The sequence below is a fragment of the Papio anubis genome, chromosome 19, assembly GCF_008728515.1.
Source record: "Papio anubis isolate 15944 chromosome 19, Panubis1.0, whole genome shotgun sequence".
NCBI lineage: Eukaryota > Metazoa > Chordata > Mammalia > Primates > Cercopithecidae > Papio > Papio anubis.
Genome location: NC_044994.1, coordinates 43,218,641 through 43,244,944, shown reverse-complemented (window position 1 = coordinate 43,244,944; position 26,304 = coordinate 43,218,641). Strand labels below are relative to the sequence as shown.

Genomic DNA, 26,304 nt, shown 5'->3' with positions numbered 1-26,304 from the left:
CTTAGCCTTCGCTCTAGATGTGTGGCTCTTCCTGGAACACTTTTTCCCCAAATACCCCCTTGGCTAACTCCTCAACCTGAAAATCTTTGCTCAGACATCACCCTCTCAATCAGGCCTACCCTGACCCACCATTGTGGCTCAGGATCCTGCCCAAGGCCCCTGTAATTGATATCCTCCTTACCGTATTGCACTCTTGTTTATATATATACACCTGTGTGTGTGTATATATATACACATATACGTATATACGTGTGTGTGTGTGTGTATATATATATATTTTTTTAAGATGGAGTCTCGCTCTGTTGCCCAGTCAGGCTGGAGTGCAGTGGCACAATCTCAGCTCACTGCAACCTCTGCCTCCCAGGTTCAAGTGATTCTCCTGCCTCAGCCTCCTGAGTAGCTGGACTACAGGAGCCCGCTACCACACCCTGCTAATTTTTGTATTTTTATTAGAGACAGGTTTTCACTATGTTGGCCAGGCTGGTCTCAAACTCCTGACCTCAAGTGATGTGCCCACCTCAGCCTATATGACTGGTATTACAGGTATGAGCCACTGCTCCCAGCCTTTGTTTTTCATTTGTTTTTTATATTCCTTTACCACCTTCTAACGTGTTGTACAATTTACTTATTTTGTTACATATTGTTATTTAAATTTTGTGCCCCACCCCCCTTATAGAACACGAAGGTTCCGCAGAAGAAGGGATCTTTTTGTTGTTGTTCACGAATGTGTTCCAGATACTTAGAACAGCTCCTGGGACATAGTAGAGGCTAAGTAATTATCTGTTAGATAAATAAATGAATTAATCCATGTTTTATCTGTGAAGAAAATGAGGCACTAACAGGATAAGTGATTTTTAAGCTAAAAAAGCAGCCAACTCCCCTTTAGTGCATGTCCCCCATGGTCTCTGGAAGATGTATTCCATAGGTTAGGTTATAATGGTAAATTGACATTTTTGTCAGTGTTAGAATACAGTGGTAGAGAAGTTCAATTCTATATCGACGAATCTTAGAAGTTAAGAAAACGAGCATTTCACATTAACTCCTTTCTTTCTTTTTATTTATTTATTTATTTATTTATTTATTTTTATTTTGAGACTGAGTCTTGCTCTGTGGCCCAGGCTGGAGTGCAGTAGTGTGATCTCGGCTCACTGCAACATCCACCTCCTAGGTTCAAGCAATTCTCCTGTCTCAGCCTCCTGAGTAGCTGGGACTACAGGCACGAGCCACCATGGTCAGCTAATTTTTCTGTTTTTAGTAGAGGCAGGGTTTCACCATATAGCTCAGGCTGGTCTCAAACTCTTGACCCCAGGTGATCCACCCCCCCTCAGCCTCCCAAAGTGCTGGGATTACAGGTGTGAGCCACTGGCACCCGGCCTTCCAGCCTTTTCTTCATTTTTCTTTTCTTTCCTGGCCACTAGATCATCAGGAATCATGTTATCTGAAACCATCTCAGAGCGGTGAAAGTACAGGCACTTTTTAATGTCTTCTTTATATTTATGTTTAGTAGAACTCTTTAGTGAAACCTGCAGATTTCTTTTTTGGAAGCTTTTCAGTTATGAGTTTAATTTCCTTATCATTATAGGATTATTTAGGTAGTTTTATTTTGGTCGAATTTTGGTACTTTATAGTTTCCAAAAAGTGGTCCGTTTCTTCCAAGTTGTTGAATTTATGAACATAAAGTTGTTTGTGGTATTCTCCTTTTATGCTTTTAATGGCTTCAGGATCTATAGTGAGATCCCATTTCATTGCCAATGTTCATAACTTGTATCTTCTTTCTTATTTTTCTCAGTTTTGCTAAAGGTTTAGCAATTGTATTGATGTTTTTAAGAATCCATATGTTATATGGAGTTTCTCTACTATTTCCATATTTTCAATTTTATTGATTTCTACTCTTAAGTTTATCAGTTTCTTTTTTCTGCTTGTTTGGGTTTATTTTGTTCTTCTTTTTCTAGTTTTTTCAGGTGGGAATTTAGGTTATTGATTTGAACCCTTTCCTTTTTTTCTAATGTAAGTATTTAGTGCCATAAATTTCTCAGGTGGTGCTTAACTGTGTCTCACACGTTTTCTGGGTCTGTCTTTGCTTTCTTCCCTCCCTTCCTTCCTTCTTTCCTGCCTGCCTGCCTGCCTGCCTCCCTCCCTCCCTTCCTTCCTTCTTTCTCTCTCTCTTTCTTTCTTTCAGATGGGGTCTCGCTCTGTCACCTAGGCTGGAGTGGCGCCATCTCGGCTCACTGAAGCCTCTGCCTCCCAGGTTCAAGCAATTCTGCCATCTCAGCCTCCCAAGTAGCACACCACCACGCCCAGCTAATTTTTGCATTTTCAGTAAAGATGGGGTTTTACTGTGTTGGCCAGGCTGGTCTCGAACTCCTGACCTCAGGTGATCCACCTCCCTCAGCCTCCCAAAGTGCTGGGATTACAGGCGTGAGCTACCACGCCTGACCATCCCACAAGTTTTCATATATTATATTTTAATTTTCATTCAGATCAATGTTTTTTTAATTTTCCTTGAACGATTTCATTGACTCATGGATTATGTGTTGTGTAATCTTCATGTATTGAGGTTTTCTTGTTTTCTTTATGTTATTGATTTCTAGGTCAATTTTTTTATGGTCATAGTGCATACTCCACATAGCTTCAATTATTTTAAATTTGTTGACGTTTGCTTTTAACCCAGAATAGGGCCTATGTATACAACTGTTGCATGGGCACTTGGAAAGAAGTTATATTCTGCTGTTGTTAAGTGGAGTCATCTATAAACATCAATTACATCCTCTTGGCTAATGGTGTTATTTAGTTGTACTTTTTTGCTTTCTGTTTACTAATAATTCTATTAATTACTGAGAGGGAATGTTGAGGTCCCCAACTATAATTGTGGATTTGTAGTTCTCCTTTCAGTTTTATTGTTTGGTTTCATTTGTTTTCCTGGTTTTTGTTTTTGTTTTCAATTTTTTAGACAGAGTCCCACTCTGTCACCCAGGCTGGAGTGCAGTGGCACATTCTTGGCTCACTGAAACCTCTGCCTCCAGGGTTCAGGTGATTCTCCTGCCTCAGCCTCCTGAGTAGCTGGGACTACAGGCACACGCCACCACTCCCGGCTAATTTTTGTATTTTTAGTAGAGATGGGGTTTCTCCATGTTGGCCAGGCTGCTTTTGAACACCTGCCTTGGCCTCCCAAAGTGCCAGGATTACAGGCATGAGCTGCCGCACCTGGCCTCACCTGGCCTTTTTTCCATGTATTTCCAAGTCTTATTGTTGGATGCATACACACTTAGAGCTGCTGTGTTATCTGGGTAGATTGATCCTCATGTAAATAAATATTTATTATCAGGCTCTGTGCTATAAAGTGAAATAGTCTTGGGCAGTTTGTGATCAGAGCATATACGTAGTTTAAACCATGTATTTTAAATGTGCTGGCCGGGTATGGTGACTCGTGTCTATAATCCCAGCACTTTGGGAGGCCAAGATGGGAGGATCACTTGAGCCCACGAGTATGGAACTAGTCTGGGCAACATAGTGAGACCCCATCTCTATAAAAAAAAAAAAAGAAAAATTTAATTATAAATGTGTAAACCAGGGTTTTGTTTTGTTTTTTGTTTTTGTTTTCAGTAGATTTCATTTTCTAAAGCAGTTTTAGGTTCACAGCAAAATTAAGCAGAAAGTATAGAGAGTTCCTATGTACCCCCTCTCCACACAGATACACAGACACCCCATTATCAACATCCAGCACCACGGTGGAACATTTGTTACAATCCATGAACCTACAAACCTACATTGACACATCATTACCACCCAAAGTCCACAGTCTACATTAGGATTCAGTCTTCACGTTGTACACTTTATGGGTTTTCACAAATGTATAAAGATGTGTATCTACCATTATAGTATTAAAAACAGTAGTTTCACTGCCCTAAAAATTCTCTAAGCTCCACCTATCCATTCCTCCCTTCCTCCAACCCCTGGCAACCACTAATATTTTTACTATGTTCTTACAAACCAGGGGTTTTTAACTTGGTGTTTTATATTAGTTAAGACAGGCTAACTGGGATGACTGGGCCTTGGTGTGGACCTGCACCTCCCTTAGCAAAATTTTATAAAATTAAAAAAAAAAAAAAGTAACTGCTGCAACCAATGTACACAAAAATATATTTCAAACTCCTTAAAAAACTTTTTTTTCCCACTCACATAAAGTCTGAAACAGGTACCTCTGATTGGAGAACACCTCTGCTCCATGTGGTGACTCAAGCTCCTTTTATCTTGCGGTTCTGTCATCTTAACATGTGGCTTCCAAGTTCATCATACTCATTCACATTCACAGATAGAGGAGGAACAAGGATGATAATATGAGGAACTCTTGAAGGCCAGGTCTGGAAATTATGTACACTTGGCTAAAACTCAGTTTTACAGATATTCCCAACCACAGTGGAGGCCAGGAAATGTAGTCTAGCTGTGTGCTCAGGAAGAGGAGGAAACAGATTTAGTGAACATCTAGTCAGTCTGTTTCATAGGCCTATAGAACCCCAAAAGATCCATGGGTAGACGTTAAGGGGTCGTTTAAGCATACAGAAAACATATGGGAAATGTTGCCTCCATATGTATTTTCCTGGGGAGACGAAGGGAAGGACAAGCCCTGATTCTATTGACTAGGAATGTAGGTTGGAAGAAGTCAAATTTAAGCTGAGGCTTAAAAATGTGTCGAGATGGGGAGGGTGGGATAGAAGGTCAGGGCAATCAGAGCAGAAAACAACAACAGCAAAGGCACAAAGATGGGATAGTACAATGAGTATTTCAAAAACGGCCAAAGGATCAGATTAGCCATTGCACTGAGTTTATTTGAAATAATATCCATTTAGTTGGTCAGTCAGCAAGGACATACTGGCCCCTCCTAGGTACCAAGTGCTATGGTAAAACTGGCTTTATAAAGATGAGGAGAGACAATGCAATAACAAAGAATGGCAAGTGTTGCTAAGGACGTAGAGGATACCATAAGAGCCAACTGCAGGACATCTACCTTACCTAAAAGGTTAAGGAAGACATCCTAGAGGAAGTGATGTTTAAGCCGAGCCCTGAAGGACAACTTGTATTGACGTCAGCTTAGCTAAGAGTGAAGGGAGAGGCCAGGTGCAGTGGCTTACGCCTGCAATCCCAGCACTTTGGGAGGCTGAGGCGGGTGGATCACCTGAGGTCAGGAGTTCAAGACCAGCCTGGCCAACATGGTGAAACCCCATTTCTACTAAAAAATACAAAAATTAGCCTGGTGTGGTGGTGGCTACCTGTAATCCCAGCTACTCGGAAGGCTCAGGCAGGAGAATTGCTTAAACCTGGGAGGCAGAGGTTGCAGTGAGCTGAGATTGTGCCACTGCACTCCAGCCTGGGCCACAGAGCAAGACTCTGTCTGCAAAAAAAAAAAAAAGTCTGAAGGGAGAAGAACCCTATTCCAGGCCTGGAGGCATAAGAAGAGTATGTAGTATATATGAACACTTGCCAGAAGGCCTTTATGGTAAGGACAACAATGCAAAAGGAAGCCTGACATGAACAAGGCTAAGAGGTAGACATAGCCCAGATGCAGAAGACTTTGCATGTTAGGAAATGTGGATCCTAAGGACAACAAAAAGGGCTTTACAAGAAGTAAAAGAAGTAATCCTGAATTAAAATTATTCCAGCTGCAGCATGGACAATGAATTAGAGTGGCGCAAGACTAGATGTAAGAATATTTGTCTTGGGGACTCCTGTTCATCATCTAGACTGTGGTAATGATGGTTCTGAACAGTTTTTACTCTCAGCACTCCTAACAGCAAATGTGTGGGGTTTTGTCTCCAAATCAAACAATGCTCCAACTTTCTGGACATCAAGTGGGTGTCTTAAAATTCAATTCAGTTCTGGCACTAACTACTTGGAGTTAACATAGATCCCATAGGTTAAGGGCTCAGCTCCACAAGACTGCCCCACTTCAGATGCCAACACAAGTATTGAATATCCAGGGTACCCAACCTTCTACCCAATTTGGCTACAAAGTCAGGGATTCCCACGGACACAAATATTTACTAGAGTGGCTCAGAGAACTGAGAAGAGCATCTTACTATTACTGGTTGAGTATAAAGGGTACAAATGAACAGCCAGGTGAAGAGGTACACAGGGTGAGATCTGGAAGGATCCTGTGTTCAGGAGCTTCTGTCCTAGTAGAGTTGGAGCACACTACCCTCCCAGTACGCGTGTGCCTTCACTAATCCAGAAGCTCTCCAAATCCCATCATTTAGGGTTTTTTTTAAATGGAGGTTTTATCATACATGCGTGTTTATTAACTCAATCTCCTATCACCACCAATTTTTCAGGAAATTACAAGAGTTTTAGGAGCTCTGTGCCACAAATTATGGATGAAGATCAAAGATAAATTTCTTGTTCTATCACAGTGGTAGAGATGCAGAAAGATAGATGGATTTGAGAATTGGTATGACCCTTAGAACCTAATCTTTGATTGGCTATGGAAGTTAAAGAAGAAGTCAAGAATGTCTACCAGGCTTTTGTCAAAAGAATGGAGTAGATAATGGTGATATCTAGCACACTATTAAGCTACAAATCAATTTTACCAAGAAGATTTGTTTGAGAAATCAAGTTCAAACTGAGGTTCAATTTGAATTGCCCAGTCCAGGTATCCATAAGACAGTGGGACTTGTGGAGAGAGAAGAATGGAACTCAGTGGAGAGGTAAGAAATGGCAATATATATTTGGGAATTGTCAACAAGATAACAGAAGCCTTGGAAATGGATAAAAGTTTAGGTGGAGAGTATAGAGTAAGCAAAAGCAGGTATCTTTGATGGATACCATATGTGAGTGATAGGAACACAGAGCCTGCTAAGGAGACCAGGGCATGACCATGGAGTAAGAAAAGCAGAGCTGAAGGAAGGGAAAGGAAGAGATTGCTTTAAGGAGCAGTCAATAGTGTCAAATCCTGCCATGGAAAGGTTAAGCTGGATAAGCATAAAAAGTGCTCAATGGATTTACTGACAAGGTGAGAATAATTTCAGTGAAGCAACAAGAGCCACCGCTGCACTGAAGTTTGGTAAAGAAATGGGCAGTGAGTGCAGACAGCCGATTGGAGACGCTGATGGAAAGTAAAGAGGATAGTCACAAGAGGGGAATGTGCTGTCAAGGAAGTGTTTCTGTTAATATGGGAGAGATTTGAACATGCTTATGTGACAGCTTTGAGCACCAGAAAGAATGATACCAAAGTGTGGAAGGCCTGGAATTCCATGTAGAAGACTTTCTTCCAAGGCAATGAGCCATTCAAGGCAAGAGAATGGCATGTTCATGGTCCTGGGTAGGAAGAAATACCGTGGAGCTGGGCATTACTACTTTCGAGGAACATCCTACCCTAAAAAAACTCGTCCTGCTTTATAAAGGAAGTATGTGCTTAGTTCTGGCTTCTGGCTGAAGGTCTCAGCAGAATCTTTCACCATGTTTTTTTCTGGCAGTCTTTACAGCATTGCATCAAAATTATTGTCTAATTATCTTAATTTTCTTACTAGGACAAACATCTTGTTAAGTTTTGTTTACTTTGCAATTATTCCAACCTTAATATTACAATCGGATAGATTTTTAGTTCAGCAGTTAGCCTCCTATTTGATAAAGGGCAGTGCCAATGCTGTAGGTTTTTTGTCCTAAGATCCTTAAAGCAACTTCTTCCTCACCACCCTCAGTGTGTCAAACTCTGTCATAAACAGCACCATAGGAATAAAAGGGAAACCCTCTTCAGGTGCAAATTAGTGCGTGGTGTGACTGAGGGAGATAGAGGGGATTGGAAGTTTTATATATTAAAATGAAAGAATCCCAGTCATTATATTTAAAGCAAAAGCAAATCTCAAAGTTGCTTCATAAACAAGATTTATTACAAGACAATAAATTTAGACCCAAATGGCAAGGTCTGTGAGCTTCGATATCTCCTGCCTTATTCATAAATCACAACATTGATCAAATATAAATTAATGCATGAATGTGTATATTTGTATACAGGAACTCATGAAACCTCAATATGTAAGAATGAAGTAGAAAGCAATTTTATATTATAAACACCTACATTAAAGCATTTAGCTTTTTTTTTTTTTTAATTTTATTTTGAGACAGAGTCTTACTCTGTCACCCAGGCTGGAGTGCAGTGGCGCGATCTCAGCTCACTGCAACCTCCACTTCCCAGGTTCAAGCGATTCTCCTGCCTCAGCCTCCTGAGTAGCTGGGGCTACAGGTGCGAGCCACCGCACCTGGCTAGTCTGTATTTTTAGTAGAGACAGGGTTTTGCCATGTTGGCCAAACTGGTCTCAAACTCCTGACAGGTGATCCACCCGCCTCGGCCTCCCAAAGTGCTGGGATTACAAGATGGCCCGGCAAAGCATTTAGCATCTTAAGAAATCTTAGCCAAGTGGATCTTTGTGAGACTTATGTACATGAATCTATTTCTTACATCTCCCCCTCTCAAAAGAAAAATGTGTGATGAACTATCACTCCTGCTACAGCTTTTGCTTTGGGTTCTTGGCAAGAGAATTGGGAAGACTAAGGAGTGAGCATTACATGATATCTCATGAAAAGAGGTGGAGAGAAGAACTTTCAAGGGTTTCATTTGTATTTCCTTCCAATGACCAACATATCCTGGGAGTGGCTGCTGTATATTTCATTTGGTTTTCTCCCTTGATTGGATTTGTTTTTTTTAGAAGTTCTTCCCTTCAAATAATATTGTTTAAACTTAAATATCAGACAGCAAACATTTTTGTATATTCTATAAGTAAATGTCTAGTTGTACAAGCTATTCACTGACACATTAAAAAAGATTTAGTACCTTTTATCAAAATATCATGAAATGTGTCCGTAAGGCGTATCTCAAAAAGGGTGTCGATGTAGTAAATCAGTGAAAATTGTCCGTAATTGGGAAGGTAGGGAAGGAAAAGATCACTTTTCAGCATGGGTAATGGCAAGATTTCTTCTATAAACCCACCTCCTCCAGGGCTTACTGCTACAAATGTGTTGTTAGAGAAGCAAGACACAGGGTTCTAGGAGGGCTGGGGAAATCTAGAAGTAACAGGAAAAGTTTAGTGTTAGCTAAAAGTCTCTACGCCTTTGATCAGAGGGGTGAGGTAGGACTGTGCAAATGTGCTATGGGCACAAAATGGGGAATGCAAGTCACACTTTAGCCTTCTCCATCTTGGTAACAGCCTAGACAATTTAGAAAAGTATGTGTTCAATTAAAGCTGACTCCTACGAAACGAGTTTAAGGCAATTAGGTATAATAAGTTAATCCAATATAGAAAGTGTCCCGTTATAATTTTAAAATCAATAAATTTAGAGTACTTACTTAGTAGTACTTGAAATGTGGTTCGTGTGAAAAGAACTGCTGGAAGTGTAAAACACACCCTGGTTTCAAAGGCTTAGTGCAAAAGAACTATAAAACATTATCAGTAATTTTATATTGCTTACATGTTGAAATAGTATTTTGGACATATTGAACTAAGTGTATTTATTAAAACTATGTTTCTTCTTGCTTTAAAGGGGTCATTTAGAAATTTTACAATTACATCGTTACACTGTATCTGTAGATATAGGACCACGCTGCTGGCTAAGATTAACCTGGCAGGACTTAGTACTGAAGGGATAGATGGGCCGGTCACAACCCTAAGATAAAGGAAAGTTAATAGGCATACTTTTTAACAAGCCATTTAAAAATACCCCCTAGAGGCCAGGCGCGGTGGTTCACCCCTGTGATCCCAGCACTTTGGGAGGCCCAGGTGGGAGGATCGCTTGAGCCCAGGAGTTTGAGACCAGCCTGGGCAACAGGGTGAGAACTCAGTCTCTACAAAAGATAAAATTAGCCAGGCATGGTGATGCGCGCCAGGTATGGTGATGCACTAGGGAGGCTGAGGCGGGAGAATCACTTGAGCCTAGGAGGTCGAGGCTGCAGTGAGCCCTGATCATGTCACTGCACTCCAGCCTGGGCGACAGAGTGAGACTCTTGTCTCAACAACAACAAAATAATAACCTATAGAAAAGATAGCCACAGAGTGAGATCACCTGAGCAATACTGTGGGAAGAGTGTCTAGGGAGGAGGAAACGGGGATTCATTTCTTTAAAAGCACCAAAGAGCTGGACAAGGTGGTTCACGCCTCTAATGCCAGCACTGTGGGAGGGCGAGGCGGGCGGATCACTTGAAGTCAGAGTTCGAGACCAGCCTGGCCAACATGGTGAAACTCCGTCTCTACTAAAAATACAAAAATTACCTGGGCGTGGTGGCACGTGCCTATAATCCCAGCTACTGGGGAGGCTGAGACAGGAAAAACTTTTTTTTTGAGACGGAGTCTCGCTCTGTAGCCCAGGCTGGAGTGCAGTGGCGTGATCTTGGCTCACTGCAGCCTCCACCTCCCGGGTTCAAGCGATTCTCCTGCCTCTGCCTCCCGAGTAGTTGGGATTACAGGGGTGCGCCACCACGCCCGGCTAATTTTTGTATTTTTAGAAGAGACGGGGTTTCACCATGTTGATCAGACTGGTCTCGGACTCCTGACCTGACCTCGTGATCCGCCCGCCTCAGCCTCCCAAAGTGCTGGGATTACAGGCGTGAGCCACCGCGCCCGGCAAGGGAAAGCTCTTGAGCCCGGGAGGCGGAGGTTGCGTTGAGCCAAGATCGTGCCACTACACTCCAGCCAGGGCGACGGAGCTAGACTCCGTTTCAAAAAAAAAAAAAAGCCCCAAAGAGCTAAAGTTCAGCACCTGCAGGCTGCTGATGTAACCACCCCGCCGGCAGAAAAGCTGGGTCAACGGGGCGTTGGGAGCGTTAGGCCACGAGGGAGGAGCATTCCCCGGTCCGAGAGGGAAGGCCCGGGAACCACGCGGCTCAGGAAACCGCCCCCGCGAGGGGATAGGAGGATATTGCGTGGCCCCTCCTTCCATGACTCTTCTTAAGGCCCTTCCTCTGAAGGGGGCGATCTCATCCTCAACCCGAGGAAACAATTCCCTCGAACCTGCGCCTGCAGCTCTGCTCCAGGCCGCTCACACAGTGCCTTCCCTAAAAGAACTCAGCCAGACCGGCTACAGGGATGAAGGGTTGAGGGGAAACAAATCCAGGTGTGCGCTTCGACCGCAAGCGCCTGCGCCAAAACCCCACTTGGCCCTTAGTTTCAGCCTCTGCAGCAGCGCCTTCATCCGCCTCCTTTTTCCCGCCCCCGCCGGAGACGTCACAAAGAGTGACGTGTAAAGTGAACAATCACAGTCCCTCTCCGCGCGTGCCGGGAGGAATGGAGAGGGAGGTGGGCGGGGAGAGGACGGAAGGAGTGGGCTTCGGGAGCTGGCTGGTCCCGGTCACCCAATCAGAGAGCTCTGGGGAGGGGAGGGGCGGGGCCCGAAGGAGGGTGGGGGGTGGGGCTGGGGAAAGGAGTTGGAAGGCTGCGGGAGGAGAAGGCGGGCTCCCAGAGATTAAAAACACCCAATCAGAGCGCGCCGGCTTCATTCGGAGAGCGGCGTGGGGCGTCGCCGCCGCCGCCGCGCGCGCCGGGGGCTGGTTAAGGCCATGAAACAAAAGAAACCCTGAGAGGGAGCCGCTGCCACCTCCACCAGCCCGCCCCGCCGCCGTCCCCACCCACCCACCTAGTTACCTACCTTTGCCTCCTTCCCCTGCCCCTCCACCCCGCCCTCTCCGGTCTCTGGGCGGCCCTGGCGCTCCACGGCCCGGGTCCCCAGCCCCACCGCCTCCCCAGAGGAAAGGTGTTTGCGCGCTGAGCAGGGCCCTGGCCCTGTCCGCCATGGGGCTCGCCGCCTGCCGCGCCTGACCCGGCCGCCGCCGCCGCCGCCGCCGCCATTGACAGCGCGCCGCCGCGATGCCGAGCGGCAGCTCCGCGGCCCTGGCCCTGGCGGCGGCCCCGGCGCCCCTGCCGCAGCCGCCCCCGCCGCCGCCGCCGCCGCCTCTGCCGCCGCCCTCGGGCGGCCCGAATCGGGGGACGGGCTCCTGCTGAGGGCGCCTGGCCGCGCTAGGCCTCGACGACCCCAGCCCGGCGGATCCCGGTGCTCCGGCGCTTCGAGCCGTGGCGGCGGCGGCGCAGGGCCAGGCCCGGCGGGCGGCGGGGCTGTCTCCAGAGGAGCGGGCTCCGCCTGGCCGGCCAGAGACTGGAGGCAACCGAGCTGGAGCTGGAAGAGGACGAGGAGGAGGGAGGAAGCAGAGCTGGACGGAGACCTGCTGGAGGAGGAGGAGCTGGAGGAAGCAGAGGAGGAAGACCGGTCGTCGCTGTTGCTGCTGTCGCCGCCCGCGGCCACCGCCTCTCAGACCCAGCCGATCCCAGGCGGGTCCCTGGGGTCTGTGTTGCTGCCCGCCGCCGGCTTCGATGCCCGGGAGGCGGCGGCCGCGGCGGCGGCGGCGGGGGTGCTGTACGGAGGGGACGATGCCCAGGGCATGATGGCGGCGATGCTGTCCCACGCCTACGGCCCCGGCGGCTGTGGGGCGGCGGCGGCCGCCCTGAACGGGGAGCAGGCGGCCCTGCTCCGGAGAAAGAGCGTCAACACCACCGAGTGCGTCCCGGTGCCCAGCTCCGAGCACGTCGCCGAGATCGTCGGCCGCCAGGGTGAGTGCAGGGGTGGGGAGGTCCAGCGGGGCATGGTCCCGGGCGTGGGTGGGGAGACGAGAGAAATGAGCATGGGACGGAAAGGGCGAACCCGGCGAGGCCCCCAGATCCACCCCGAAGGGGTCTGGGAGGAGCCGAGGGTCGACCAGATGTGAAGATGGGTCACCTTGCGAAAACCCACGCTTTTTCGCTCGTCTCGCCTGGTAAAAAGTGTGAAGTTTTTCGGGCGACCCAGTCCGGTGGTGTTCACGTTACTTGGGCTGTATTCGTGGAACACCAGGCTGGCGTGGCACCAGAAACCTCAGTGAGGTGGTAAAAGGTCGGGCTCGAGTTGTGGGTTCGCTCTTGGGTACGGAAACCTTCGAGATTGCAAGTTTGCGCCGCCGAGTGTCTTCTTTTTAAAGCGTTCAGCCTCCCTTACAAGAACTTGTTCAGATGGAGAAAAGGACAGAAATGGAGGCCTGTAGACTGAGCTCACTGGGGAGGGAAGGGATGTTCAAATGGTCGGTATCACCGCCATCCCCTGCCCCTCCGCTGTTCAGAAACAGCTTTGGAAAAGCAGCCCAACTCACTGCCGCCGATCTTACTGTATTCCTCTCGATACGTTTCAAGTCTCGGAAAGACACACTGACACACTGGCTGTCTTTTGAAACTGTTCGGTGTGCAGGATGAAGAAAAATTGGACACTAAGGTAATTAAGAAACTTCTGTGTTTATACAGTTTTCAGTTAATTCTCCTCTTCACTTGCCAGCACACCAGTACTGCAGACAGACTCCTCCCACATTGTTCAGACAAAGGACCTATGTCTCAGATTCCAGGAGTAGATTTGTGAAGGTGGGGGAAGGGGATGCTTGGGGTACCTCTGTATCCGACATTTTTAGGGAAGGTCCTAAGTTCTTTATGGGAGCTTTTTCCCTTTGTGAAAGGGGCAGATGTTACCTGCTGCCACCGCATGACAATATGGTTTAGCCTGGTTGATGCATGCCTCTTTACTGTTAGGTTGAGAGCATTGTTGGGGTCAAATAAAGCGAGATGATGGCGCTGCTGCTTAAATGATCTCATCTTTCCCAAGTGGTCTAAAGTACACATAAATAAGAGGTCTGTCGAAATAGTCGTTTCACATATCAGAGTTGGCTCATTTCTTTCCTATCTGTAGGATTTTAATAAAAACTCATATGAAATCTGGATAAAGGAGATAGCTTATTTCAGACTGCCTGATGATTGGCACTTACCAACACTGTTCAAAGCTGGACCTTTTAATTGAGAGGTAGCTTATGTGTGTTGTTCTTCTGGTTAATGAGTTTCAAATACCTGGTTTGTTTGGTTTTGACGATACTTAGAGTAATAATCCAGGATAAAACTTTTATTTACATGGGATAAAATTACAACATCTCAATTTGCATCAGAATGAGTTGACCATTCATGTGAGAACACTGAGGAATCGCCATGTACCAAGCATGTATTTTGCCAGGTTTTGAGTTTGTGGTATTGAGAATGTGAAGTTAATTCAGACTTTCTGCCCTTAAGATAACAGTCTAATAAACAGTAGAATGGCACTAACTATAGTATATTTAGTGTGACAGAGTATCAGATAGGAGAACATCTACCGTGGAGGGCCTTGGAAAATGGGTAGGAAGGAGTTTAACAAATGGAGATTGAAAAACTGTGGAAGAACAATGTGAGGAGTGGTGTGGAGGACCATCTTCTAGGTATAATTGCCAAGTAGTGTTGTTTTGATACTTGAGGTCTGTAAAGGGGAGTGGTGGAAAAGGGGGAAGGCAGGCGTTCACACCGGAATGTGAAGAAGTCTGAATGCCATATGAAGATGCCACTTCTCAGGACAAGTTGCTTCAGTGTGCTTATGATAACAGTCTAGGGTAACAAAGGAAAAAACCATTTACGTGCTAGTTTTACAGAGGGACAAGATAACATATTTTATAGATTTAGTTTAATACAAACTTTTGTCCTTCTTTATAGTAGACACCCCGTAAAGCACTGCAGAATGGCCCTTGTGTACATTGTTATCTTTATAGAAATCAATTTTTTAAAAGTGAATTCCAAGTTTTTATTGTGTACCAGCTATTACATGATAGGAAATGAGATAAAGCCTTAGTTTTTCTTTTGAGGGCTGTGCTTATTTGGTTAATAAGGAAATGTTGAATTTAATTATGTCTTAGGACATGGAGACAAATTGCTGGCTCTTCCATTTAAACCTTGTATTTTCCCGGAGTTGACAATACTGTTAAAAGTATGTCATCATCCTCTGTCTTAAAAGCAGAAAATCTGGTCCTTTTGCTATTTTGAACCATTCAACTTGTGGATCATTGTACCCCTTTGCCACCCCCATGTCCCAGCACGATAGTAATAAAACCTGTAAAGTTATTTGCTTACTCGTATGGAGAACTAAGTAACTTCTAATGTTCACATCCTTTTACAGTATGATATTTCCCCATGGGAGAGAACCTGTCCTAAGTGAGGAAAACAGGGCAAATCATTTCATTTTCTTGTTTGCTTTGAGGGAGCTAAATTTTCATCCTTAAGATTAAATTATCCATTTCTGCCATTTTATGTATTACCTGAAGCCACAATTTTCTGTTTGACATCTCTTAATTGATTTTGGGAATAATTATGTCACAGATGGAGACATTTATGACTTCAGCTCTGAAGCAAAGAGCAGGACAAATGGAATTCTGAGTCACATAGACTAGCAACTCATGTAGATGGCCTCTGAGCTCCAGTGTTTTCCTAAACACAAGCTACCGCTTTTGATACCGATGAAAGTTGGCAGAGTGTTTGACCTCGAATTTATACTCCCCAGTAGCATATGGTCGTTTGTAAATGTTAAATTGGCCTTGTATTTTAAAGCATTGCATCTATTGTGAAACAACAGTATGAAGCCAGGAACTGAATATAATCAAAAAAGTTTTAGAATATGGACATCAAAAATAAACCTGACAACAGATTTTAAGACCTAATTTTACAAACTTAGAACATCTCTGTTTTTAAGTATAGTACCTGCAAGACATATTAACAGTGATTAACAGGTCTAATTTTAGTCAGCAGGTTTTCGTTCCAGTTTGTACAGTCATTTATATCCATTTAGACTAAAAAGTGAATTAAAATAGAACTGTGTACCCATTCTTAACTACATTATAAATTAATACTAAATGTCATAAATTCAGTTGTTTAGAGACTTGTAACCCAATATTTTATATTACTATTAGGATAAATGTGTATTTTTCATTATTTTCATTAGACTTCAATTGATGGGATATGTGTGTTCTCTAGCCACATAGTCTAGAAAAGTCATCTCTAGCTTCTTTTTATTGTCCACCCTGTCCAAAAAAATGTGCATACTCCCAATCTCTGGGTTTTTATGTATGACTAGTAAGTGTGCTTAATATATTACACATTATAAAACATAAAATTCTTTATTAACAATTAATACTTTACACTGTTTCAAGTTGTCTTCCCAATTTCTTAGGGTGGAACCACCCTTCAAGCTCTAACACAACTGAAATAAGGTTTATACGAGAAAAAGAGAAAGCTTGGTCTTGCTGTACATAAATTTTCTCTTCAAGGAGAAATACATATTTCATGAGAATAGTTTCAGAATGATGCTACAGCACATTGTCTTTTTCTTTTATGGGGATGAGGGTGCATTGTTGGCCTTCTCTTTGCTTAGTACTATGCTAGGTGCTTTACCAGTGCCGTTTAACCCTGCTAGGTGGTTACTGCCATTTAGTGAGGTAGAAACTGTGGTTTTGAGAGCTAACTTGCTCAAATAGTGGAGTTTGGATTTAGTATAGTTTGACATCAGAAATAAAATTCTTTGTACTCTACATTGCCGCCTCAGTATTGAAGCATTCTGCTCTGGAAGATTAGTATTTTGGATTAACTTGTGCCCTAATCGTAGGATACTGAATTTCTAGTATGCATAATTTAAAATATCACTATCCAAATTAGTTTACTTGACAAAATTTTGGTGTCTCTGCTACCCACAAGGCACAGTTATAACTGTAATATAGTTCTGTGTCTAGCTAAAAATTCACTGTCATTTGTAGTTCTGAGAGTTAATTTGTGTATATATAGACACTAGCTTTAAAAATTAAGTATTACAATTTTTCTAGGCTTTAAAATTTAAATTTTGTTAATAATGGTTTGTATTAGCTCTGGGACCCTTGAGAAGGGTTCAATTATTGTAATTGTTTTTGCAAATGGGTGGGGAAATCTACTGCCTTACTTCCTGCCTTATTCAGCTAATGAACTATTCTGATTCACTAGGGAGGAAATGGGAAATGAAGTGGTAGTTCAAGGGTATATTTTGTACCCCTTGGTTACCAACAACCTGAAAATGATCCAGGAAACCAAGTATTTGTGTTAGTCTGTTAGAGATTTCTACCTAGAAAATTTTCAAACAATGTTTATGGGTTGGAATTCTAGGTGGTTCTTCACAGCGTAAGTTTTTAAGGAAAGGTAGCATTTAGTTATAAGGTAGTGCTTAATATATTGCTGATTTGGTTTTGAATACTTTTGCCTTAAGCTGATTTAAAAAATGTTTTAGTATGTGTATTTTAATATAAAAATACGTGTTGTAGCTACACCAAACTGCCTGTAACAGTCTCTGTTCGGCTGTGGTATATTGGAAAGAGCCAAATCAGAAATAGATATTCCTGTGCCAATAACTCACTATGTAATCTTGAACAAGTCACTTAAACTCCCTAGGCTTCAGATTCCTCTTTTGCACCTGGGCCTAATCGTATCTACAATTCCTGTAGAGACTCTGGAAGATACACAAAGAAATTGACATATATGAAACTATTAAGTGGTAAGCACATTACTTTTGTTAAGGTAAATCTGAAATTAATTGGGAACCACCGTTTAGTTATGTCCGCCTTTTTTGGCTTTAGCAGATAGTTTCACTCATTTTATTCTTCTAATGTAACAACTAGAACCAACAGATATCTGAAGGCCTTTCAGATACCTGGCACTTCTGTCAAGATGGGCTTGTTACGCTATGGTTAACAAAGAACTCTGACACCTCAGTGTTAAAAACAACCACGGTTTATTTCTTGTTCATAGGGGCTCTGCTCATTTTAGTCATTCAGGGACCCAGGCCAACAGCAGCCGCCATCTCCAGTATTACTGATCTACCGTTGTGCCAGAAGATGAAAGACTACGGCATAGCACATACTGATCTTAAAATGTTAGATCCAGAAGTAATGCTTATCACATCTGCTCATATTTCATTAAAGCAAATCGTCTGGCCACACCTAACTTCAAATGAGTGAGAAAGTATATTACAACTCTGTGCCCACAAGGAGAGCCATGATGACTACCACAGTCCTATTTTATAATTTATAGGATTCTTATAGAATTTTAAACAGTGTCATTCCTGCCATGTAGAATTTGTAACCAAACTCAAGATGAAAAAGTAGATAATGTTCATAAGATACTAAATGAGTGTATTTGCACTTAAAAAAAAAAAAAGCTTTTTAAGAAGCTCTAAATAGATCATGGATAATTATGTTTAAATCTCCATTGATATTCAGGTGATCCTTAAGTGATATGTTTTTTATTAAACTGCATTCTTAATGCTTCCCAAATAGCTTATATACCATAATTTTTGGATTTACTTTTAAAATTTTTCCCATGCTACCATTAGTTACTGTATAGAGACAAAGATTAAATCTGATATTTAAGCCTTGAAAATAATTTTCTAATGTTAAGATTACCAAACCCAGATATACTAAATTGAATGTATGCATAGTCTAATACTCTTTGAGTAGTTCGAGTCTTTGTTCTATAACTGACTTCGAGAATTTTGAGTTACACTAACTATAAGACCTCTTCCGTGCCAGTGTTTGAGATGTAAGGACAATTCAAGTGTTTGTTGCCCTTGTCCAATAAGTGCGGACTACAGTTCATCATTGCATGCAGAGAAGCCTGGTTTGGTCACAAGTAAAGTTGTATCATGGAATAATAAGACTAAGCCTTAAAATAATAAAGAAAATCCTTCAATGAAAACTGCAGATGTAGTTGAAGGTAAGCATAAAGAATTTGGTCTTGAACATGATTGAAGGGGAAGTGGGGAGGGAATGGCTTCAAACAACTAGAAAAGATCTCCCAAAATGGTTACCAGTGTAAAAGTGTATATTTGTATTTGGGGCTCACCTTTTTATTATTATTTCCCTTCTCTGTGCCTCCCTTTCCCTTTGCCTTCTCTTCTGCCTTTCTACCAGTGCCATTTAGTATAATGCAGGAAAGGACGTTGAACTTGGAGTTAGAAACCTTGTGTTTTGCCACTTGCTGCCTGTGACCTTGGATAAATCACTTAACCTCTCTGAGCCTGTTTTTCCTTCTGGAAAAAACCTGCTTCATCTACTTGTTCTTTCAGGTTTCTCTCTTCCCTTTCCCTCATTTGTTCTAAGGATCAAGTTTGAGAAGATAGCATTAGTAGAAATTGACAGTACAATTGAAAGTACAGAGATGATAAATTATATATCAGATAAGGTAAATTTTTACTGCTAAATTTCTTTTATACTCTGAACAAATGCTAGTTAAAGCCAAAAAAATGTGATTTTGGTAAGTTTTTCCTAGGCGATACCAATAAATTACGTAACTTATATTTTTTAAATTTACAATATGTCTTAAAATTTATTTAAAATCAGAGCTTTGGAAATGTATTTCCTGGCAAAGAACCAAGCAAGTCTGGAAGAGAATCATTTACAAGTGAATCTAATTCCATTGTATGGTAGATACCCAAATAGATAATTCTAAGGTTTCTGTTAACATTCTCTAAAGAGCATGAACATAATTTCAAGCTCCCCAGTTAGGAAAACTTCTGCCTTTCATCTCTAATTAACACCCTCTTCTGGTTTTTTCTTTCAGGTTTACCGAAAGGCCAAATAATAAACCTTTTCATTAAATATTTTTTATTGTCTTGTCTAAAATAAGTGAAAAAAGAGAGGTTTTAGATTTAATTTAACTTCTGTTTTTTAAAATACCTTGTACATGCAGGTAATTCTCCACTCCTAAAAATACACTAGAAATATTCTTACTGGGATTTAGGAAAATAAGACAACTTGAGAGAACATTGGTTTAGGGGTCACTAGTTTATAACTGGACAATTTTAGGCTTCGATTTTCCTCATGTCTAAAATGAGATTTAACTAGGTGGTCTGTCACAGTTCTTATATTCTGATTTTTGTCCAAAGAGAGTCCCTAAAATTACGTAAAAGTAAACCAGATTTCATATTACCAATTAGATAGATTGACTTTGCAAAATCTTCTCAATTTTGCAGAGTTTATAGTATGTTTTATCTTTAGGAGTATTTTTTTAAATGTTAACTCCGTATAAAAATCAGTTCACTTGTCTTTTAATAACAAACTTGTGTCAGGCACTGTGCAAAAACTACATGTATCATCTCATTTAATCCTTTCTTAATTCCACCAAAAAGACGACAATTCTATAGAGGTACAAACAACTTACCCAAGGTCTCAAGCTGTTATTGTTTGAGACTTCAACGTACCTATCTCAGTAAGTGGTAGAACAAGTAGACAAAAATCAGCAAGGATATTGTAGAAGATCTGACTACTGTCACCAACCAGCAGTATAAGAAAAGAAAAGAAAATAGGTCACTATCTGTACGTGAACACGTGTCACTAAATACTTTTAGTGCTTGAAGTTAATGCAAGTCAGTGAAGGTAGAACTGAATCTTAGTCATCTTTGCATTCTTAATATTGGTTAAAGTACCTAAAACAAAATGGAATACTTCCTGTTTATTTTATTGAGCTGAATTTTTAAATTATAAACTTGCCATTTCATTGTTTATCGTTGTACTTTCCACATTGTGTTAATTGGGGTTTTCTTCCCTCTTGCCTTTATTCTCAGCCTTTTTTTTTGAGACGGGGTCTCACTCTGTTGCTCAAGCTGGAGTGCAATAGTGCAATCTCAGCTCACTGCAACCTCCGCCTCCCAGGCCCAAGTGATCCCCGGTAGCTGGTACCATAAGTGCACACCACCACACCTGGCTAATTTTTTGTATTTTTGGTAGATACGGGAATTTACTACGTTGCCCAGGCTGGTCTTGAACTTCTGAGCCGAAGCCGAGCTCAAGCAGTCCACCCGCCTTGGCCTCCCAAAATGCTGGGATTACAGGCGTAAGTCACCACACCCATCCAAACAGCTTTTTATTTAAGGACCCAGTCAACCTCAAGTTGTTTGGCACTTTTGTTTGAAGTACAGTAGATGCTACTTGGTTGAAGGCATTAAATGTTTATATGAATACTGATAATGAAACTAAAATCACATAAATGAAGCTGTTTGAAGTATTGTCATAGTAATCCCTAAAGTGAGACAAACAATATTCTTCACTTGAAATAGCTACAAGGAGGCCACTTGAACCCTAGAAAGGAAAGCTATTAGTTTTATATTGTGCATTTAGGAATACATTGCATTCTTAAATTATTACTTAAAATGTTGAATTAATGTTGTGTACACAAGAAACATTCTTACTGGGATTTAGCTGATACTCATCAGTTTTTGAAGATAGAATACGAGAATTGATTGGTTGAACTAATGGCAATTCCATGTTTGCTGTAACACCTTAATACAGTATTGTATGTGCTTCTATAAAATGAAAGGAGCTTTTGAATATTCTGTCTAGACTCTTCCAAGGGGAAAGGGACCTTATTTTGTATAAAATTATTAATACGACCCCCTCATTCATTCTTATATATCATGAAACTTGTGAGATGATTTAGGGTTTTTTTGTTTGTTTTTGTTTTTTGGTTTTGGGGTTTTTTTGAGACGGAGTTTCGCCCTTGTTGCCCAGGCTGGAATACAGTGGCATGATCTCAGCTGACCGCAACTTTGCCTCCCAGGTTCAAGCGATTCTCCTGTCTCAGCCTCCCGAAATGATGTGTTTTTAGGGGAAAGTCGTATGATGAAAGGAGTGTGGAATTAAGACAATTTGGGCTAAGTACTTAACTGAATAACAGGCATTGTAGTAAGCATGTTTGATACATTTTTTCATTTAATCTTTGCGAAAAACAAATGAAGGAAGTATCTTTAATCATAGTTTGCCCTAATGTTGAAACAGCAGGTTCCCAGTCCTGCAGATAGTCAGTTTTTTGCTCCTTATATTGTTTCCCTTGAACTGGACCTTGAAGGATTCATACATGATAGCTGTAATAATGAGTTGTGCGTATGTTTGTATTATTCTTGAGTTCGTGGAGCCTTTTACACATAGTTTTATCTTTTCCAAATGGCCATGTTTGTTATTCAAATAACTCCGGGAGGAAAAGGAATACTAGGAGGATTTTCCAGGTTATGTAAGGAAATAACTGAGCAGAGATAGAAGAGGAACAAGACATATTTGGGGGATGAAGTCTGGGAGAAGGTAGGTTATGGCCACTTAATGTGCAGAAGGGGTAGGGACTTAATTTCAGGCCAAAGAGTTTTATTTTTCTTGAAGGTAAGAAGAGCTACTCAAGATGTTTAACTCCCCTCTCTTTACCCTTCAAAACAAAACCTCTTGGGAAATTTTTGAAGAAAAACCCCAAGGACTACCAAAAGTGAAAATATATACATGATGCAATTTTGGTGTTTGCTTGTAAGGGTTTGAACTTTCTTCAGTCACCTTATATTTGTAGCTAATGTATGAAATGAATGGAAAACATAATGAATTTAGTTTCTAGAAAACAAATTCCTTTTTGCAAAATCTACAACACAAGTACTTGATGTTCATAACAGTGGTCATACATAGCCCCAGACTTGCATTCTGTCCTTCATTCTCAGCCTTTTTCTGTTCATTATTGTGATAGGCTTTGCGGTGAGTCCCCCGTCTTGTCTCTTTTGCATCTTTTATGCTCCTACTAGTCTTAACATGCATATCTGATTATGTTACCTTCTACCTCCAATTTTTTCTAGTCTACGATAAAGTCGAAATTCCCTTGCGTGACATCGAAGACTTCTGTCTCCCCATCCAGCTTTATCCCTGCCATTCTACCCTCCAGTGACTTGAAGTTCTCACACTACTGAACCCAGTTGTCTGACTGTGCCATCCCGTACTCTTGATTCCCTGCTTTTGCACTTGCAGTTCCCTCTGCTCTCCTTCCCATCTGGCAAAACCGCTGTCTTTAAGCCTCAGTTCAAATGCCTTTAAAGCTTTCTTTTATTTACTGTAAGTAGTAAAGTCATCTCCTTTTGTATGTACCTACTGCTTTGTAGGTACCTTTAAACCAGTTCTCGTATTCAGTATTGAATTTCCCTCTAGACTGAGCTTGAGAGCAGAAATGATGCCGGTTCATTTATACCACCTGGAAGTAACACTAGCATCTTTATAGGGAATTTAACATGTGAATGGGTAAGTTCAGGCATTAGGCTGCACTTTATCTCACAATTGATAAAATGCTCTTAAAGTTCACCCAAGCAGTGATTTTGCTGGGAACACCTAGGATAAGTGGAAGCTACTTTTACTTGTGTATCACATACCAAACCACTAATCTCCCAGCATAAACGTAATCTCCTAGTAAAAGTCATTGTAAACACTTGGCTTGTATATTTTCTCCCTATTTGATATTTTTATTTTAATATTTAATTGTTTATTATAGAGATGGGCGTCTCACTATGTTGCCCAGGCTGGTCTCGAACTTCTGGCCTCAAGCAGTCCTTCCACCTCTGCCTCCCGAAGTGTTGCGATTACAGATGTGAGCCACCACACCCAGCCCTTATTTGATTTTTAGCTTTATCCCTTCACCTATTCCAATGCTTGTGATTCCCCAAACCTTTCCTGACCCTACCTTATGTCTGTTCACTGCCCTGGCCTTCAGGTTACTATTCCTGAATTGGGATTTAAAAGCTAGATACTTGGAAGAAAAAGGAAAATAATTGAAGGAAAGGAGAAAGATAATGTCATAGGTAGAGTAATCCTACCCACCCAAAGAAGTCTGTGTCCAAATCCCCCAGGAACTCTGAACACGTCACCTCATTTGGCAAAAGGGATGTTGCAGGTGTTTATGCAGATGCAATTGAGGGTATGGACCTTGCTTTGGGGAGCTTGAGATCATCTGGATGATCGTCTGGGTATAAACACATGAGACCCTAAAAGCAGAAAACCTTTCCCAGTTGGGTCTGAGATCTGAGAAAGAAGATTTGAAGCATGAGAAGGACTCAGCCTCCGTTGCTCACTCTGAAGCTGAAAGGAGTCAAGCCAGGGAATGTAGGTGGTGGCCTCTAGAAGCTGGGAATGGCCCTCAGCTGACAGCCAGCAAGGACGCTCAGTCCTTTCACTGCAAGCAATCAAATTCTGCCAACAACCTGCATGTGCAAGGAACTGGATCCCTCAAGCTTCTTGCAAGGAACACAGCCCTTGCAAACACCTTGATTTTAGCCCTGTTGAGACCCCTATCAGATGTGTGACCCACCGAACTGTAAAATAACAAATATATGTAAAAATAATAAATTTATGTCATTAAAGCCACTATGGGAACTTGTTATGGCAGCATTAGGAAACTAAAGCAGGTAATAGGGAATTAAAGGACAGAAATATTTTTGGACTTGAACTGTTGACAATTCCATATTTACTGTAACACCTTAATGTAGTATTTTATGTTGAAAGCTGCTTCCTAATTCTATTTTTTTTTTTCCTTTTTTTTTTGAGTGAGGGTCTCACTCTGTTGCCCAGGCTTGAATGCAGTGGCACGATCTCAGCTCTCTGCAGCCTCGACATCCTAGGTATCCTCCCAACCTCAGCCTCCCAAGTAGCTGGGACCACAAGTGTGCACCACCACGCCCAGATAGTTTTTTATATTTTTTGTAGAGTCGGGGTTTTGCCATGTTGCCCAGACTGGTTTCAAACTCCTGAACTCAAGTAATCCTCCTGCCTCAGCCCCCCAAAGCATTGAGATTACAGGCTTGAGGCATCACACATGGCCAAAAGCTACTTATAATAATTCTTGAGAGACTTCCAGAATGTCTTTTAGAGTATTGAATAAGAATGTAATATATCTAACATTTTAGTCTCTGCTCTCTTGGGGCAGTGACTGTGGAGTTTTTAAGGGCTCTGAGAATCTCTAGTAGTTTTTATTGCTTTGTAACCGTTACTGCTAATTTAGCAGCTTAAAACAACACAAATTTATCATCTCCATTTCTGTAGGTCAGAAGTCTAGGCATGGTGTGCTGTTCAGGGTCTCACTGCATTCAAATCAAGGTATTGGGCAGGACTGCAGTGCTTATCTGCGGCTCATGTCCTTACCCAAGCTTGCTGGTTGTTGATAAAATTCATTTTGAGCAGGGGCTGGGAGATGGGTGTTGCAGGATGATGACCTCCACCTCCATTTTTCTTCTAGCTCACAGCTCCTAGAAGACACTTGGAAGTTCCTTGTCTTGGGGTCACCATAGGCAATTTACAACGTACATTGTTAGCTTTCTTCTTCCAGGTTAGCCAGAGCACATATCTCTGACTTCTTTTCTGAGTCATGCTAGGAAAAAAATATATATATATATATTTTAAGAGACAGGGTCTCACGCTGTTGCCCAGGCTGGAGTGCATTGGTGTGGTCATAACCCACTGCAGCCGTGACCTCCTGGACACAAGCAGTTCTTCACCTTATTAGCCTCCCATGTAGCTAGGACTCCAGGGATACACCACCATACATGGCTAATTTTTTTTTTTTTTTTTTTTTCCGGTAGAAACAGGGTCCTGCTACATTACTCAGCCTGGTCATGAACTGGCCTCAAGCAGTCCTCTGGCCTCAGCCTCCCAAAGTGCTAGAATTACAGGCATGAGCCACCACAATCAGCCAAAACCTCTGCTTTAAAAAAACTTGTGATTAGGTCAGGCCCACCCAGATAATCTGGATAATTTTACTATTTTAAGGTGAACTGATTTGGATTGTAATTATATTTGCAGAGTCCCTTCACAGGGGCCACGTAGGTTGGTGTTTGTTTAACTGAAAGTATGTGTACACTAGGCCCAGGAATCTTGAGGAACCGTCTTAGGATTCTGCCTATCATACTGTCTACCATAGCTTTTTAAAGGATTTAGTGGTGAATGATGAACAGCTCCATGGACTTTTATTTTCTGCTTAATTGTACATTACTGGTGACCTAAATGTTAACTCAATTCTTTATCACATGGTGCTTTTTCTGTTGGGAAGTGGTATAGATAGACCATGTGGTCTTTTTGCTACCATCTAAATGAACTGTGGTTTAAAAACAAAAACAAAACTTGAAAAATCCTGCTCTAAGTATCCAAGATGTGTTGCTGGTGACTGGAAAATAAATAATGGGTTTTTAAAATTCAGTGTTATAAATATGTCTGGGATCTCTGGCCTGCACAAGCTACTTCAGGTGACCATAGAGCAGAACTATAGTATTACCATTTTCAACTGTATGAAAATTTCATCTGTAAAGTCAGATCTTAAACCCAGGTTTTCTCAGTAATGCCACATTCCCTCCATTTCACTGTCACTGTACTGGTTCTTAGTTGTAAGTACGTCATTTCACATGTGCTATGGAACTAGAAAGTGGCCTTAAAGATGATATTGTGTAGTGGTTTTAAGCTTTTCTGGCAGGAAAAAGAACATTTTATATTGCAGCCCATTATATGTTTCACTGAAACATTAGGAACATAGTGAGTCCTTTTTTTAAATGCTAATTGCACCCACTGAATTGATACTGCAACCCACGGTTTGAAAAACCCTGAAGATTACCTTT

At 42.0% G+C, this 26,304-nt stretch overlaps 1 protein-coding gene across 1 annotated transcript in view; it reads left to right on the top strand.

The window, feature by feature from the left end:
- Nucleotides 1-11,843: 11,843 nt before the first annotated feature.
- MEX3C (mex-3 RNA binding family member C) overlaps nucleotides 11,844-26,304 on the top strand; it is a 23,245-nt gene continuing 8,784 nt past the window's right edge. Inside the window, 3 exon segments of the mRNA XM_003914387.3 lie at nucleotides 11,844-12,130; nucleotides 12,132-12,173; nucleotides 12,175-12,581. Coding sequence (XP_003914436.2) covers nucleotides 11,844-12,130; nucleotides 12,132-12,173; nucleotides 12,175-12,581 — 736 coding nt within the window.